General features: G+C 34.1%; 1 protein-coding gene across 3 annotated transcripts in view; it reads left to right on the forward strand.

Moving 5' to 3' along the window:
• The first annotated feature begins 1,739 nt into the window (after window positions 1-1,739).
• The window catches only part of LOC105476622 (ADAM metallopeptidase domain 2), a 113,243-nt gene continuing 101,552 nt past the window's right edge, over window positions 1,740-13,430 (forward strand). For 2 of the 3 annotated variants that reach the window (XM_071068344.1, XM_071068345.1), the window contains exons 1-3: window positions 1,740-1,880; window positions 2,827-2,903; window positions 5,444-5,499. In XM_071068344.1, the coding sequence (XP_070924445.1) occupies window positions 1,826-1,880; window positions 2,827-2,903; window positions 5,444-5,499 (188 nt within the window). In that variant the 5' untranslated portion in view covers window positions 1,740-1,825. Of the gene's footprint in view, window positions 1,881-2,826; window positions 2,904-5,443; window positions 5,500-13,430 lie in introns of those variants that run through there. The other variant, XM_071068347.1, reaches the window with a different exon arrangement.

Below are 13,430 nucleotides of genomic sequence, written 5' to 3' on the forward strand. Positions count from 1 at the left end.
AAAGCAAGCCCCGGTACACAAGATATTTGCAATCATTATATCCAACAAAGGAATCACATCTTAACTTCATCAACAGATTGTACATTCAGTTAAAAAGAGACAAGGCTACCTAATGAGAAATCAGACTGAAGTCTCAAAAAGGCTCTTACCAAAGAAGCTACATAAATTAGCAATAAACAGATCAAATTGTGCTGAAGTTCATTAACCACCATGAAAATGAAAATTGAAACGGAAATAACTAAAATGAAGGACAGAGAGAGGAGGAAAACAAGCGTAGGCATTGATGTGTAGGAAGTGGAATTTTCATACACTTCTGGTGGGAGCATAAATAAGTACAGTCTTAGAAAACTTGTCGGAAGTATCTACCAACACATACCCTGTGATGCGACAACTTCACTCCAGAAATATACCCAGTAGAAATCCTTACTTATTACACCAAAAAGGCATGTAGAAGAATATTTGTAGCTAAATATTATTTTTAATAGCTGGAACAATAAACAAACCAAATATTCATTAATAGTAAAATGGAAAAACAAGTGGTGTTATATTTATTGAATCTGTAATATACACCGGTGAGGATAAAACAGAACTATTGCTTTGTATGAACCTTACAATCATCCGATTAAAAGAACCAAAAAGGATGAGTTCATGTCCTTTGTAGGGACATGGATGAAGCTGGAAACCCTAATTCTGAGCAAACTATGGCAAGGACAGAAAACCAAACACCGCATGTTGTCACTCACAGGTGGGAACTGAACAATGAGAACACTTGGACACAGGGCGGGGAACACCACATACAGGGGTCTGTCGTCGGATGGGGGAAGCGGAGAGGGATAGCATTAGGAGATACACCTAATGTAAATGATGAGTTAATGGGTGCAGCAAACCAACATGGCACATGTATACATACGTAACAAATCTGCACGTTATGCGCATGTACCCTAGAACTTAAAGAATAAAAAGTAAAAAATTAAAAAAAAAAAAAAAGAAATTTGTATCTTTTAAAGAATTTTCTGTTCATCTAAAAAAAAAAAAAACCCAATGAAAGAGTACATAGTGATTGTTTCTACTTGCAAAAAGTTCGAAAACAGACAAAACTTATCTTTGGTTGTTTAGAAGTCGTGGTTGTGAGGTGGGAATTTGGGGATTTGGGTGGTTCTTTTTTTCATTTCTTCATCGTGGTACTAATTACACTGTTTTTTTTTTCACTTGAATATTAATTGACCTGTGAACCTATGATTTATTATATACTTTTTCATTTTTTGTTTTGTTTTGTTTTGACGGAGTTTCGCTCTGTCGCCCAGGCTGGAGTGCAGTGGTAGGATCTCTGCTCACTGCAACCTCCGCCTCCCAGGTTCAAGCTATTCTCCTGCCTCAGCTTCCCGAGTAGCTGGGATTACAGGTGCCTGCCACCACGCCCAGTTAATTTTTTTTTTTTTTTTTTTTTTTTTGTATTTTTAGTAGGGACGGGATTTCTCCATGTTGGGGAAACTGGTCTCGAGCTCCTGATACGTGTTTATATACATTCAATTAAAATTTTACTTAAGAAGTGTTTATGAATCTTCTTGTTCCTCAGCTGTTGGAAGTGATTTTGTTGTCGTTGTTGCCTTAATTAGGCATCACGTCCCCTGGAGTGCTTATCCTGCAAGAGGCAGGGCCCGGGAGTTCGCATGTTCCACAGCGCACCGCACCCAACCTCAGCCCACCTGGGCTCTCCCAGCCTCCTGCCTCTTCCAGCTGCGTAGCCGGGGCGTCATCTCGCGCTCCCAACAGCCCTGTAACCACCAACTGCCATTACTCCGGCTGGGACCCAGGACTTCAAGCCATGTGGCGCGTCCTGTTTCTGCTCAGCGGGCTCGGCGGGCTGTGGATGGACAGTAGTAAGTAGAAAAACTCCTTCTTTAGCCTTTTGGGACCCTCGGCGCTACTCCCCCTTTGCCTCCAAGTTACACTGGACATCCCTGGGAGGATGCTTTCCTGTGAGGTTTCCAACTCGGCAACTCCAAGCTCATCCCCGACATTGCCGCCTTCCCCAACCAAAATCCATAGAGAATAAGGGCTCTCCCACAAGTCCTGGAAACCTAGGAAAGATGGGAGGTCCCAGGCCTTAAGAGGATGCTCCAAAATTGTAGTTTCAGATCCTGCTTTGCATTTTTCACGACAGTGAAGGTTGAGACCCAACTTCTGTACTCTCTAGCTGAAGAGTCCAGAGTGAGGGGCTTGAACCTATTGACCCAAGGTTACCAGATCCTACCTACAGGGCAATACTCCTAAAGCAATATACCTACTTCTTTAAAAAAAAAAAAAAAATATATATATATATATATATATATATATATATATGGCTGGGCGCGGTGGCTCACGCCTGTAATCCCAGCACTTTGGGAGGCCGAGGAAGGCGGATCACGAGGTCAGGAGATCGAGACCATCCTGGCTAACACAGTGAAACCCCCCCCTCTACTAAAAATATAAAAAATTAGCCAGGGGTGGTGGTGCGTGCCTGTAGTGCCAGCTGCTCGGGAGGCTGAGGCAGGGGAATCGCTTGAATCCGGGAGGCTGAGGTTGCAGTGAAGGGAGATTGTGCCACTGCACTCCAGCCTGGGCGACAGAGACTTCGTCTCAAAAAAAATAAAAAATAAAATAAAAAATAAAAACATTTAAAAAGCCAGAAAAAAAACCTCCTTGTAATTTTAGAAAGAAATGGGAAGATAATAAAACTGAGAAGCAGCGTATAGAATAGAGATTAGAGATATAGATGAAAAACTCATAAAAGAAGCTCTGAAATGATGGGTATTGTTCTAATAAAACATTTTGCACATTTTGCAGATTTTGATAGTTTACCTGTGCAAATTACAGTTCCGGAGAAAATACGGTCAATAATAAAGGAAGAAATTGAATCGCAGGTAATGAATCACTAACATTATTTACAAATTAAAAATCATGTAAATATTTTATTTCTAAGAAGTTAATCTGCCATTTTCCATTCATGCACACCTGTTGAATTTTATATTTATACCCAATTTTTATTTATACCCAATTTTCCCTGAAAGTAAAAGTCCTTTTGTAAATGAACCAGGATCAACAATGTTTCACAGAAATAATGGTGCAGTGATGCTGGATATCAAAGCCCCAAGTCCATTTTCTGAATCTGTCTTCCTCTTGGATGTCTTTGAATAATCATTGGCTTGATTGTTCTAGAGATTCTGTTCTCACTCACCGTTCAGGCTGTATTTGGAGGAATTTTTTTGTCATTGTTGCGAAGTAAGCCTCGCCTTGCTTATATGGGATGATGATCACTTGAATTAGTGATGTTATATTAATAATTTTTTAGCCCTGATTGAAATATGTTAATGATTAGGACTCTTTATGTTATTTTAGATTATTTTAGTTCAGAATTATTATTCTCTTTTTAAAATTAGAATTTAAAAGCTTCTTGTCATTTTCACTAAGTTCTAGAATCCATTTCTGAAGTGGAATGTGGTTTCTTGAGACATCAATTTTTTTCTTTTTTGGTTTAGCAGATGCTTGGTAATTTAAATGCAAATATTTCCTTAGCATGTATCCATTTGTCATCCTAATACAGACATTATAGCTTAAGATGGTATATAAAACATTTTTAAATAAATGCATATCTATTAATAAAACAAATCATTTAAATAGAAAATAAGCAGTGAGGCTTTTATGAAAGATTTTTAATGTAAAAGAATTATGGGGATGTTAATCATATTAGAAAATAAGCAGAGAATCTATTTGGAGACAAGTATTTCAAACAAGAATTACTTGATTGTTATAAGATAGTGATTTGCAATAAGTAAAAAAAAAATGCCCATTTTCAACTGTCAAATTCATGAGAAAAAAATTGTCTATTTTGTTAATATCTGTATTCTTCTTGCCTAGAACAGTGCCAGATATAAAGAAACGAATTAATAGTATTTTTTAAAGCAATGAGGCTATTATGCTAATTCAACAAACACTATAAAAGTAATATGAAAATATATATTTTAAATTATTACAGTTAATAAAGACTAAAAGCCATAAGAACATTCAACCTAAAATTACTAGATTTTAAAAATAACTGAATGCAACTTCTAAAAGTGGAAAATGCAATATGAAAATATAAAAGTCAGGGATTTAAAGTAGAACAGAGACACCTAAAGAAATGAAATGCAACATATGAAAGGCTAAGAGAAAAGGACAGAATTAGAAGCTTAAGCATAGAGTGATTGGCATTCCTGAAATAGGGGGAAAAAGAAGAAGAGGTAATAGTAAACATACTTTAACTGAGAAATGACTTTAAAAAGTTGAATCTTCAGAACAATTGTCCCAAATCCAAAACAGAGTTTATTTCTTGAAGTCCTAACCCCTGATGCCTCAGAACGTAAGCATATTTGGAGGCAGACTCATAAAGAGGTAATTAAATTAAAATGAGTTTACTAGAATAGAATGGGCTCTAATATCATATAACTGGTGTCCTTGTAAAGAACAAGGAATCTGAGCATAGACGCATGTGGATATGAAGACACCAGGAGAACAGGAAAAAGTACTCCACAAAGTCTAACATCCTTTCTTGATTAAAAACACTCAACAGTTTAGGTGTAGAAGGAAGGTACCTGAATATAATTAAGGACAGTTATGAAAAACCCATAGTCAACATCATAATTAGTGGAAAGGAACTAAAACCTCTTTTTTTTTTTTTTTTTTTTAACGGAACCTCACCCGGTTGCCCAGGCTGGAGCGCAATGGCACCATCTTGGCTCACTGCAACCTCCGCCTCCAGGGTTCAAGAAATTCCCCTGCCTCAGCCTCCCGAGTATCTGGGATTACAGGTACCCACCACCACGCCGGGCTAATTTTTTCTATATTTTTGTAGAGACGGGGTTTCACCATGTTGGTCAGGCTGGTCTCAAACTCCTGACCTCATGATCCGCCTGCCTCAGCCTCCCAAAGTGCTGGGATTATAGGTGTGAACCGCTGCGCCGGACCAAAGCTTTTTCTTTAAGATGTGGTGCAAGACAAGGATTCCCACTCTCAACATAGTACTGATATCAAGGACAGAGAAAAAGATATAAACAGTATCCAAAATCAGAAGGAAGTAAAATATCTTTATTAGCACATGACATGATCCCATATATAGAAAACCCCAGACTCCACCATAAAACTGTTAGATCAAACAGATGAATTCAATAAAGTTGCAGGACATAAAATCAACACACACATTTCAAAATGAAAAAATAAGAAAGTATATACATTATTTTATTCATTATTTTGATTATGAAATCTAGAGTCAAATGCCATTCAAATAAATCAGCATTGAATTCTAATTTTTTCTCCTTTTATTAAATGAATGTGTTTTAGAATGTAATTATCATGAATGTAAAATGGTGGTTATCCTTTCTAACATTTTTCTCATTTTCTTTGTATTTTTACTGTGCTCTCCTGCCAGGTATCCTACAAAATTGTAATTGAAGGGAAACCATACACTGCAAATTTAATGCAAAAGTAGGTAATCATCATTATTTTATCAATTCTCTTTGTTCTACTTATAATTTTTGTTTGAAATTGTCCAAAATGTAATTTTGCATTTGAAAATATTTCTAGCTACTTGCCATTCATTCGTTCCTTACCATATGATTTAAGCCTATATGACACGTACCTAGAACTTGAATTCAGAGTGTATGTGCCCCTCTTTCTTGTTCCCAGTAGCACCAGATTTTTATTTGGTTATCCAAGAGGTTTCATAGAGGATGAATTTTGATAATTTTCTATCTCTCATAAAAAATATATATGGCTTGTTTTTAAGTTCTCTTATATTCAAGGTATATTTCAAAGAACATAGCAGATTGCTGGATGTTGTGAATCATGACACATTTTTTAATTAGTTTACATACTTTATCACAACTTATTAAGGACTTAAAATTAAATAAAATTTGTAATTAGCCAAATTCAATCTCAGATCAGTTGATGAATTTGGGGGAAAACAAGCACAATATACAGAGAAATAAAGAAAAGTGAAAATTGAAATGATTCTTCAAGTGATAAGAACAGACTTCTACAAATTATCAAAAGCAGAATCCTGCAAGTGAAGTTACCAAATCAATACAAAAATAAAAAATACATCCGTATCATTTCTAGAATCCATAGCTACAATCTTTTTATACATCATAAATTTTGGAAAATGTTTTCTATTTATAAGATGGACGGTACTAGTTTGAAGAAATACCATTAAAAAAAGACTCAAAATTACTTTTTTCTGAAGAAAAAAAAGTGCTGCCTTCTGCAAGAAATACGTAGAGCAAACCCAGGTAGAATCTCACCAACAGCTGTTACTTTAGAATGCCAAGTGATGAGACTGAGAGCAAGTCAGTGACCAGTAATAAGGCATCCTCTGAACTTACTTTCTGCATCACAGATAACAGTATTTATAAATGTTTAATATAGATCAAAATATGTAAAGTGTAATTAGACATATAAGAATATCTGAATTAAAATATAGCCATAACAGTAGATTTCTTAATCTCTTTTTTCTATTAGAAAAAATGTATAGAATATACAGTACAATTTATGGTGATGTAATGGATGAATCACATACTGTGTACCTTACAAATAATGTCGTTATTTTCTTGCACACAAGCGGTGAAAAGGTACTTAAGAAAAAAAATCACACACTAAAATAAAAAAATCTTTTGAATAGTAACCATATCCTCAATGACTAGCATAATAAAATTAGAAAGTAATTACAAAGCCGTCATCAGAGAATCACCAGATATTTGTAAATTCAAGAGCAGTTGCCAAAAAACTCTTGGCTCAAAAACATTCAAAACATTATTGTAAAATATCAATAAGCAGCAAGAAATAGAATATTACAAATCAGACATTTTAGAAATGAATAACCAAATGTATAATAAAAGTAAAATTCAAAGCTTTCATTGTTTTTACATTTTACCTGCATCAGATAAGAATAAGGTGTATAATATTATGGGATGGGACAACATAAAGTGTTGTTGGGCTGCCCACGCTGGTGGAGTACTGAAGCCTTTAGTGGCTACTGTTATTGGTCTACCTCAAGCCCTGTCAGTCCCTACCCAGAGTATCCTGGTAACTAGTTAGTTTCAGGCATGGTCAACAGTTTATAGATGCTTAGGGTGATAGCAATATTTACTTTCAAAAGACAATGAGGTCTGGACTGTGTGCAGAGCTAGCACCAAACTGTATCTTTTCCTAGCAACATGACCATCTCCGAGGGCTTTCAAATATACAAAATAAGGACACCAGGAACCAATTTTATGACACTGCACAAGGTATTCTTGAGAAACCTGAGAAGAGATCCAGATTAGTAGGATATTTAGAGTAACACCAAAGCCAATGTGTACTTCTGATATCTTTTAAGATGCTGTGGTTTGTCTATGACGTGCTAGTCATTGATCTCTTTTTGTTTATATCTCTCAGGACTCTGAATTTTCAGTTTGAGAATTAACATCCTTGCATCAATTATGGAGAGTCTCATCAATTTTTAAGTTTAATTGTTTCTTTTTCTCACTCTAGTAACCTTTTCTGGGATGCTACTGAATATACATTGGGACCCCTTAATATAAATTTTAGTGAATCATTATTTTGTTCTCTAAAGTTAGCCGTTTTTGACTCACTTATCTATCACATATTTCTATGTACTCATTCACATTTCCTGTTATTCCTGATTTTGTGCTTTATTCTGGAAGATTTCCATTTCACTCTTTATGTATGTCTAGTCTACTCTTCAAGAATATTTTTCAATGACTATGTTTTTCATGGTTAGGATTTCTGTATACAGTGACATATTTGTGCTTTGTAAATATTTTATAGCTTTTTATCTCTGTCTTTTATCCATTTCAACATTAAAACTTCTTTATTCTTAAGTTTCACAGTTTACTTGATTATTGCTATTTTTCTACATGATTTCTCCCAGCTTTCAAGCTTTGGACTTTTCCATATGTTTGGAACCATCGCTGATGAGCTCCTTTGAGTGAACCTTATTTTCTACCATCCTCTAATCTTTTTTGTGTTGTGGAGGCCTCTCTTTGGGAGTGGTTTTATGGATGCTTCTACTTGGTTCCTGCCACGACAATTAACTGGGTCAAAAGTTTACACTTTATCAGTTCAGGATTTCAGTGATAATAGGGCTGCTTGGAATCCATTTCCCGTCTGCCTGAGATATAGTTTAGGGTTTTCATTTCTGCACGTGATGCTATTTCTGCCTCAGTCGGTATGGGGTAGCATCCTTTTGTCCAGGGTCTGTGTACAGCAGGTGTCTTAGTCTGTTTGGGCTGCTATAACAAAATATTAATACCATAGACTGGGTAGCTTATAAACAAAAGAGATTTATTTCTTATAGTTCTAGACACTGGGAAGTCCAAGATTGAGGCACTGGCAGATTCAGTGTCTGGTGAAGGCTCATTTCCTGGTTCTGAATGGCTGCTCCATGCTGTGCCCTCACACAGTGGAAGGAGCAGGTCAATTCTCTGAGGTCTCTTTCACAAGGACACGAATTCCATTCAGAAGGGTTCCAGCCTTGTGACCTGATCATCTCCCTAAAGTACCACCTCCTAAAACCATCACATTGGTGATTAGGTTTCAAAATATAAATTCTGGGATGAAACAAATGCTGAGATGATAGAAGCAGGTATTGATTTTTTTTTTTTTTTCGTTTCTATCAGCAACTTGGAGAGGAAATTTCTACCTCTATTCCTTTCATTTAAAGGCTCACATCAATGTGTTCTGATGCTGGGCACTATTGTCTCAAATAATGTGTTCTCATGCTAATGACCAGAGGACATTAAACCACCTATTCTTAAGGTATGGTTCTGATTCAGAATCCATCTTACTTTGCACAGCTTCACCTGCTCACTCTTTCAGCTGTGGTACCAGCCTTTGTTTCTATTGCTTTGATCATTCCCATTAACCCTATAATATAATAGAATCAGGAAATATTTTGGCAAAGGGGAGATAGTAAATATTTTAGACTCTGAGCTTTATATACTCTCTTGCAACTACCTGCTGTTGTAAAAGCAGCCATAAACAGTTTGCAAATGATGGGTGTGGTTATTTTGCAAAACCACTCTATTTTCAAAAACCGTCTATCAGCTGGATTTGACCTATGGGCCAGTTTATTACCCCATTATTTACAGTGTAGTCCTGTATTTGAAAATTATTATTGTTCATCAGTCATTTCAATATCAAGAGTGGCAATGGAAACTGGGAAATAGGTCTCCTTTCTGTCACAAAATCACTGTCAATTATCTTTAAAAATTTTTAATGTTCATTGCATAATAAATTGGCATAAATTAAAATATAAAATATGTTTATGCAGTTAAGTGTCATGAAGTGAATATTTATGTAACCCTCTGACTTTACACATATATTGACTGCACTCAAGAAGTTGTGCTGTTTATCATTTCCTGTAATAGCCCCTCAGTCCTTCTCACTACTTTTCTGGATTGTTGTGATATCCATTTTCCTGATTTTATTTATGATTTATTATCCTAGCTAATGTGGTTTCGTTTTGTCTGTTTTCTAGCTCTAAATAAATGAATTATAATGATTTTTCTAGTTTCAGTCACTCAAAATAATGTTTGTGAGGTTTTTCAATGTTGTTGCAAGAATTCCAATTTATTCATTTTTATTACTGTATAGCATCCAATTTCATGATTATACAACAATTTATATCATCTTATGTTGAACATTTTGTTTCTGTCTAGTTTGGTTATATTAAAATATATATTATTTTGGACATATGCACAATATTTTGTAGCACATATGACTAATAGCATACTGATGGGTTAAGCTACATGCATTTTCATAATTACCATACATTTCCTCCAAAGCATTATACTAATTTACACACCCCTCTGAATTATATATTCTATTAATAGTGGTAGATGTTTTAAGTTTTAAGTTTATAATTATATACTTATGTCCTACTGTGATTTAATATGTATTTCTCCAACTGTAAATAATTTCTCTAACTTTTTAAATGCAGCAGTTAGCCATATGGAATTTCTCCCCTGTGAAGTGCCTGTGTAAGACATTTGTTCTTTGTCAAAAGATATTTCTAATCTGACCTTTTCTCTCCCTGTGTTTTCACACTTATGGTATTTGGCAAAGATAATTCTTCCATTATGGTAAGTTATATTTGTATCTTGTATAAGAAATCCTTTCTTATTCAAAGACCATGACTAAATCTTATATAATCCTCTAAAATATTTTTAGTTTTGCCTTTCACATTCGGGTCTTTGTTGAAACAGAAATTGGCTTTTGAATATGCTGTAAGGTAGACAACCAATTTAGTTTTTCTGTATGATTTTTCAAATGTTTCAAGAGCTTTATCGAATCTTCTGTCTTCCTGTACATGTCTTCTGTGTGACGATGGTTATATATTATACATTTATATATGGTTTTATCTGTTTCCAGGCTCTTGATTAAACTTTTTGGTCTATTTGTCTGTTTATGATAAATCTTGATAGCCTAAATATAAAGCCTTTTCACCTTTTTCCTCATCATAGATGCTTTGGCAATTATTTTTCTTTCAAATTAGCATCCAGTGGACCCAGCACAATAAAAAAAATGATATTTCTTCACTCCACTGTAATGTAATCTTTTTTATAAATTAAATGACTGTATATAAAGGAGTCTCTGGATTCTTTGTTCTCTTCTCTTTATGTAAATGCTCATTCTTAAACCCTGTCTATTTATCTGTCCAAATGTCATACTTTTAACTACTATGACTTTATAACAGGTGTTTATAACCAAACTTGTCCTTCAGTTTTAAGGTGTGCTTACTCTTCTTGATTGTTTAAATTTTCATGTGATTTTGGAAACATTATTTTTTCTGTTTGATCTTTTGTTTTATATTCCTCTTTTTTCTTCATTGCCTGTATCTGATTGAATCTACTAATTTATATTACACATTATTCCTCAATTAAATTCTTTGTGATACATTCTTTTACCCTTCTTTTAGTAGTTCTCTATGTTAACATATCAACTCTTGAGTAATTGAATCTATTACAAATTATTCCTACTACCAATTACCATATGTTTTTAGATCCTTAAATCTCTAACTCCCTTCACCCTCTGCTTCCCCTTCATTATTTTTTTACACATCACAAACCTGTATATTTTTACATCTCCATGAAGTATTACTATTTTTTATAAAGTCAGTATTCATTTTAATTTAACCAAAATTTACCAATTCTGGTGCTCTTTAGTCCTCCCTACATTTATGTGCTTCTATCTGGAGCTAATTTTGATATATCTCAGGAATTCTTAATATATTTCTATTATAAGACTGCTTGTTTTAAATAATATGTGTTTTTATTTGTCTTTATATCTTTATTTAATTATATTCCTCTCCTTCCAGTTATATAAAGGTCTAATTGACAGAAAAAATTATATATGTTAACAGTTTGCTACATATTTTTAGATATGTATAGATCATGAAATGATTAAGCTAATTAACATATCCATCACTTCAAATACTTACCTTTTTTGAGGTTGAGAATACTTGAGATCTAATTTCTTAGCAATTTTCAAGTATAAAACATTACTAACTACACTCAACTTGTGTGCAAAAACTCTCCAGAACTTATTACTTCTAACTGAAACTTTATTCTCTTTAACCATCATCTCCCATTTCCCCACTCTTAGCCCTTAAAAGCCATCATTCTACTCTCTGCTTCTATGAGTTTGAATTTTTTAGACTCTCCATATAAATGAGATCAGGTAATATTTTTCTTTCTGAACCTGGCTTATTCTGCTTCACATAATGCCCTCCAGATTCATCCAGCCTGTAACAAATGAAAGAATTTCTTTTGTTTTTATGACTGTCTACTATTCCATTATGCATATATACCACATTTTCTTTATCCATTTGTCCATTGACGGACACTTAAGCTTGATTCCATATCTTGACTGTTGTGAGTGCTACTGCAATAAACCTGGGAGATGTTTATTACAGATATCTCTTCAACATACTAGTTTTATTTGCTTTGGATATACGCCCAGTAGAGGGATTGCTGAATCATACACTAGTTCTATTTTTAGCATTTTGAGAAACCTCCTTATTATTTTCCATGATAGTTATACAATTTACATTTCCACCAACATCGTGTAAGTATTCCCCTTTCTCCACGTCTTTGCCAACACTTGTTATCTTCTGTCTTTTTGATGATAGCCAATTAAACAGGAGTAAGCTGTTATCCCATTGTGGTTTTGATATACATTTTTCTGATGATTAGTGATAATGAGAATTTTTTCATATACCTTTTGGCCATATGTGTGTCTTCTTCTGAGAAAGTCTATTTAGGTATTTTGCTCATTTTCAATTTTTTTTTTTTTTTTTTTTTTTTTTTGCTATTGAGTTGTTTGTGTTCCTATGCATTTTGGATTTTGACCCCTTATTAGATGCGTAGTTGGCAAATCTTTTCTCCCATCCTTTAGGTTGTCTCTTCGTGGTGTTGATTGTTTCTTTTGCTGTACAGAAGCTTTTAAATCTTATGTACTCCCATTTGTCTAATTTTTATCTAATTTTGTTTTTGTTACCTGTGCTTTGGTAGTCATATCCAAAAAATCATTGCCCAGACCAATGTCAAGTTTTTCCTCTTTGCTTTCTTATAGTAGTTTTAGCATCACAACTATTATAGTTAAGTTTTAATCCATTTCGAGTTTTTTAATATGGTGTGTTATAGGATGCAATTTTGTTTTTCTGCATGTGGGTGTCCAGTTTTCTTTATGGGATTTCATTGAAGAGACTGTCCTTTCCCCATTGTGTCTTCTTAACATTTGTCAAACACCAACTGACTGTAAATTCGTTATTTTATTTCTCTTACATCTATATTGATCCATTGGCCTATATATCTATTTTTATACCAGTACCATGCTCTTTTGGTTACTATGGCTATACAGTATAGTTTGAAGTCAGGTAGTATGATGCCTCTAGCTGTGTTCATTTTGATCAAGATCTTTTTGGCTATTCAGACAAATTTAACTAAGGAGGTAAAAGATCTGTACACTGGAAACTATAAAACATTGTTAAAAGAAATGAAGGAAAATAACAAATAAATTGAAAGATATACCATGTTCATGAACTGGAAAAATAAATATTGCTAAAGTGTCCATAATACCCAAAGAAATCTACAGATTCAGTGTAAACCCTCTCAAAATTCTAAAGACATTTTTCACAGAAATGGAAATAAAAAACGATGCTAAAATTCGTATGAAACAACTTAACTATATTCTTACAAATTTTTGCTGGAATAAATGTTAAGATGTCTTTGAAAAAGATGTCCTTTGCCTTTTAAATAATCATTCCATTGTTTTCTGGCTTTTTTTTTTTCCTTTTCTATTGATGAATTAGCTGGATTATTTGTTAATTTGTTCATTAAGAATTATTTGTTTCTTCA

Source organism: Macaca nemestrina, chromosome 8 (assembly GCF_043159975.1).
Source record: "Macaca nemestrina isolate mMacNem1 chromosome 8, mMacNem.hap1, whole genome shotgun sequence".
NCBI lineage: Eukaryota > Metazoa > Chordata > Mammalia > Primates > Cercopithecidae > Macaca > Macaca nemestrina.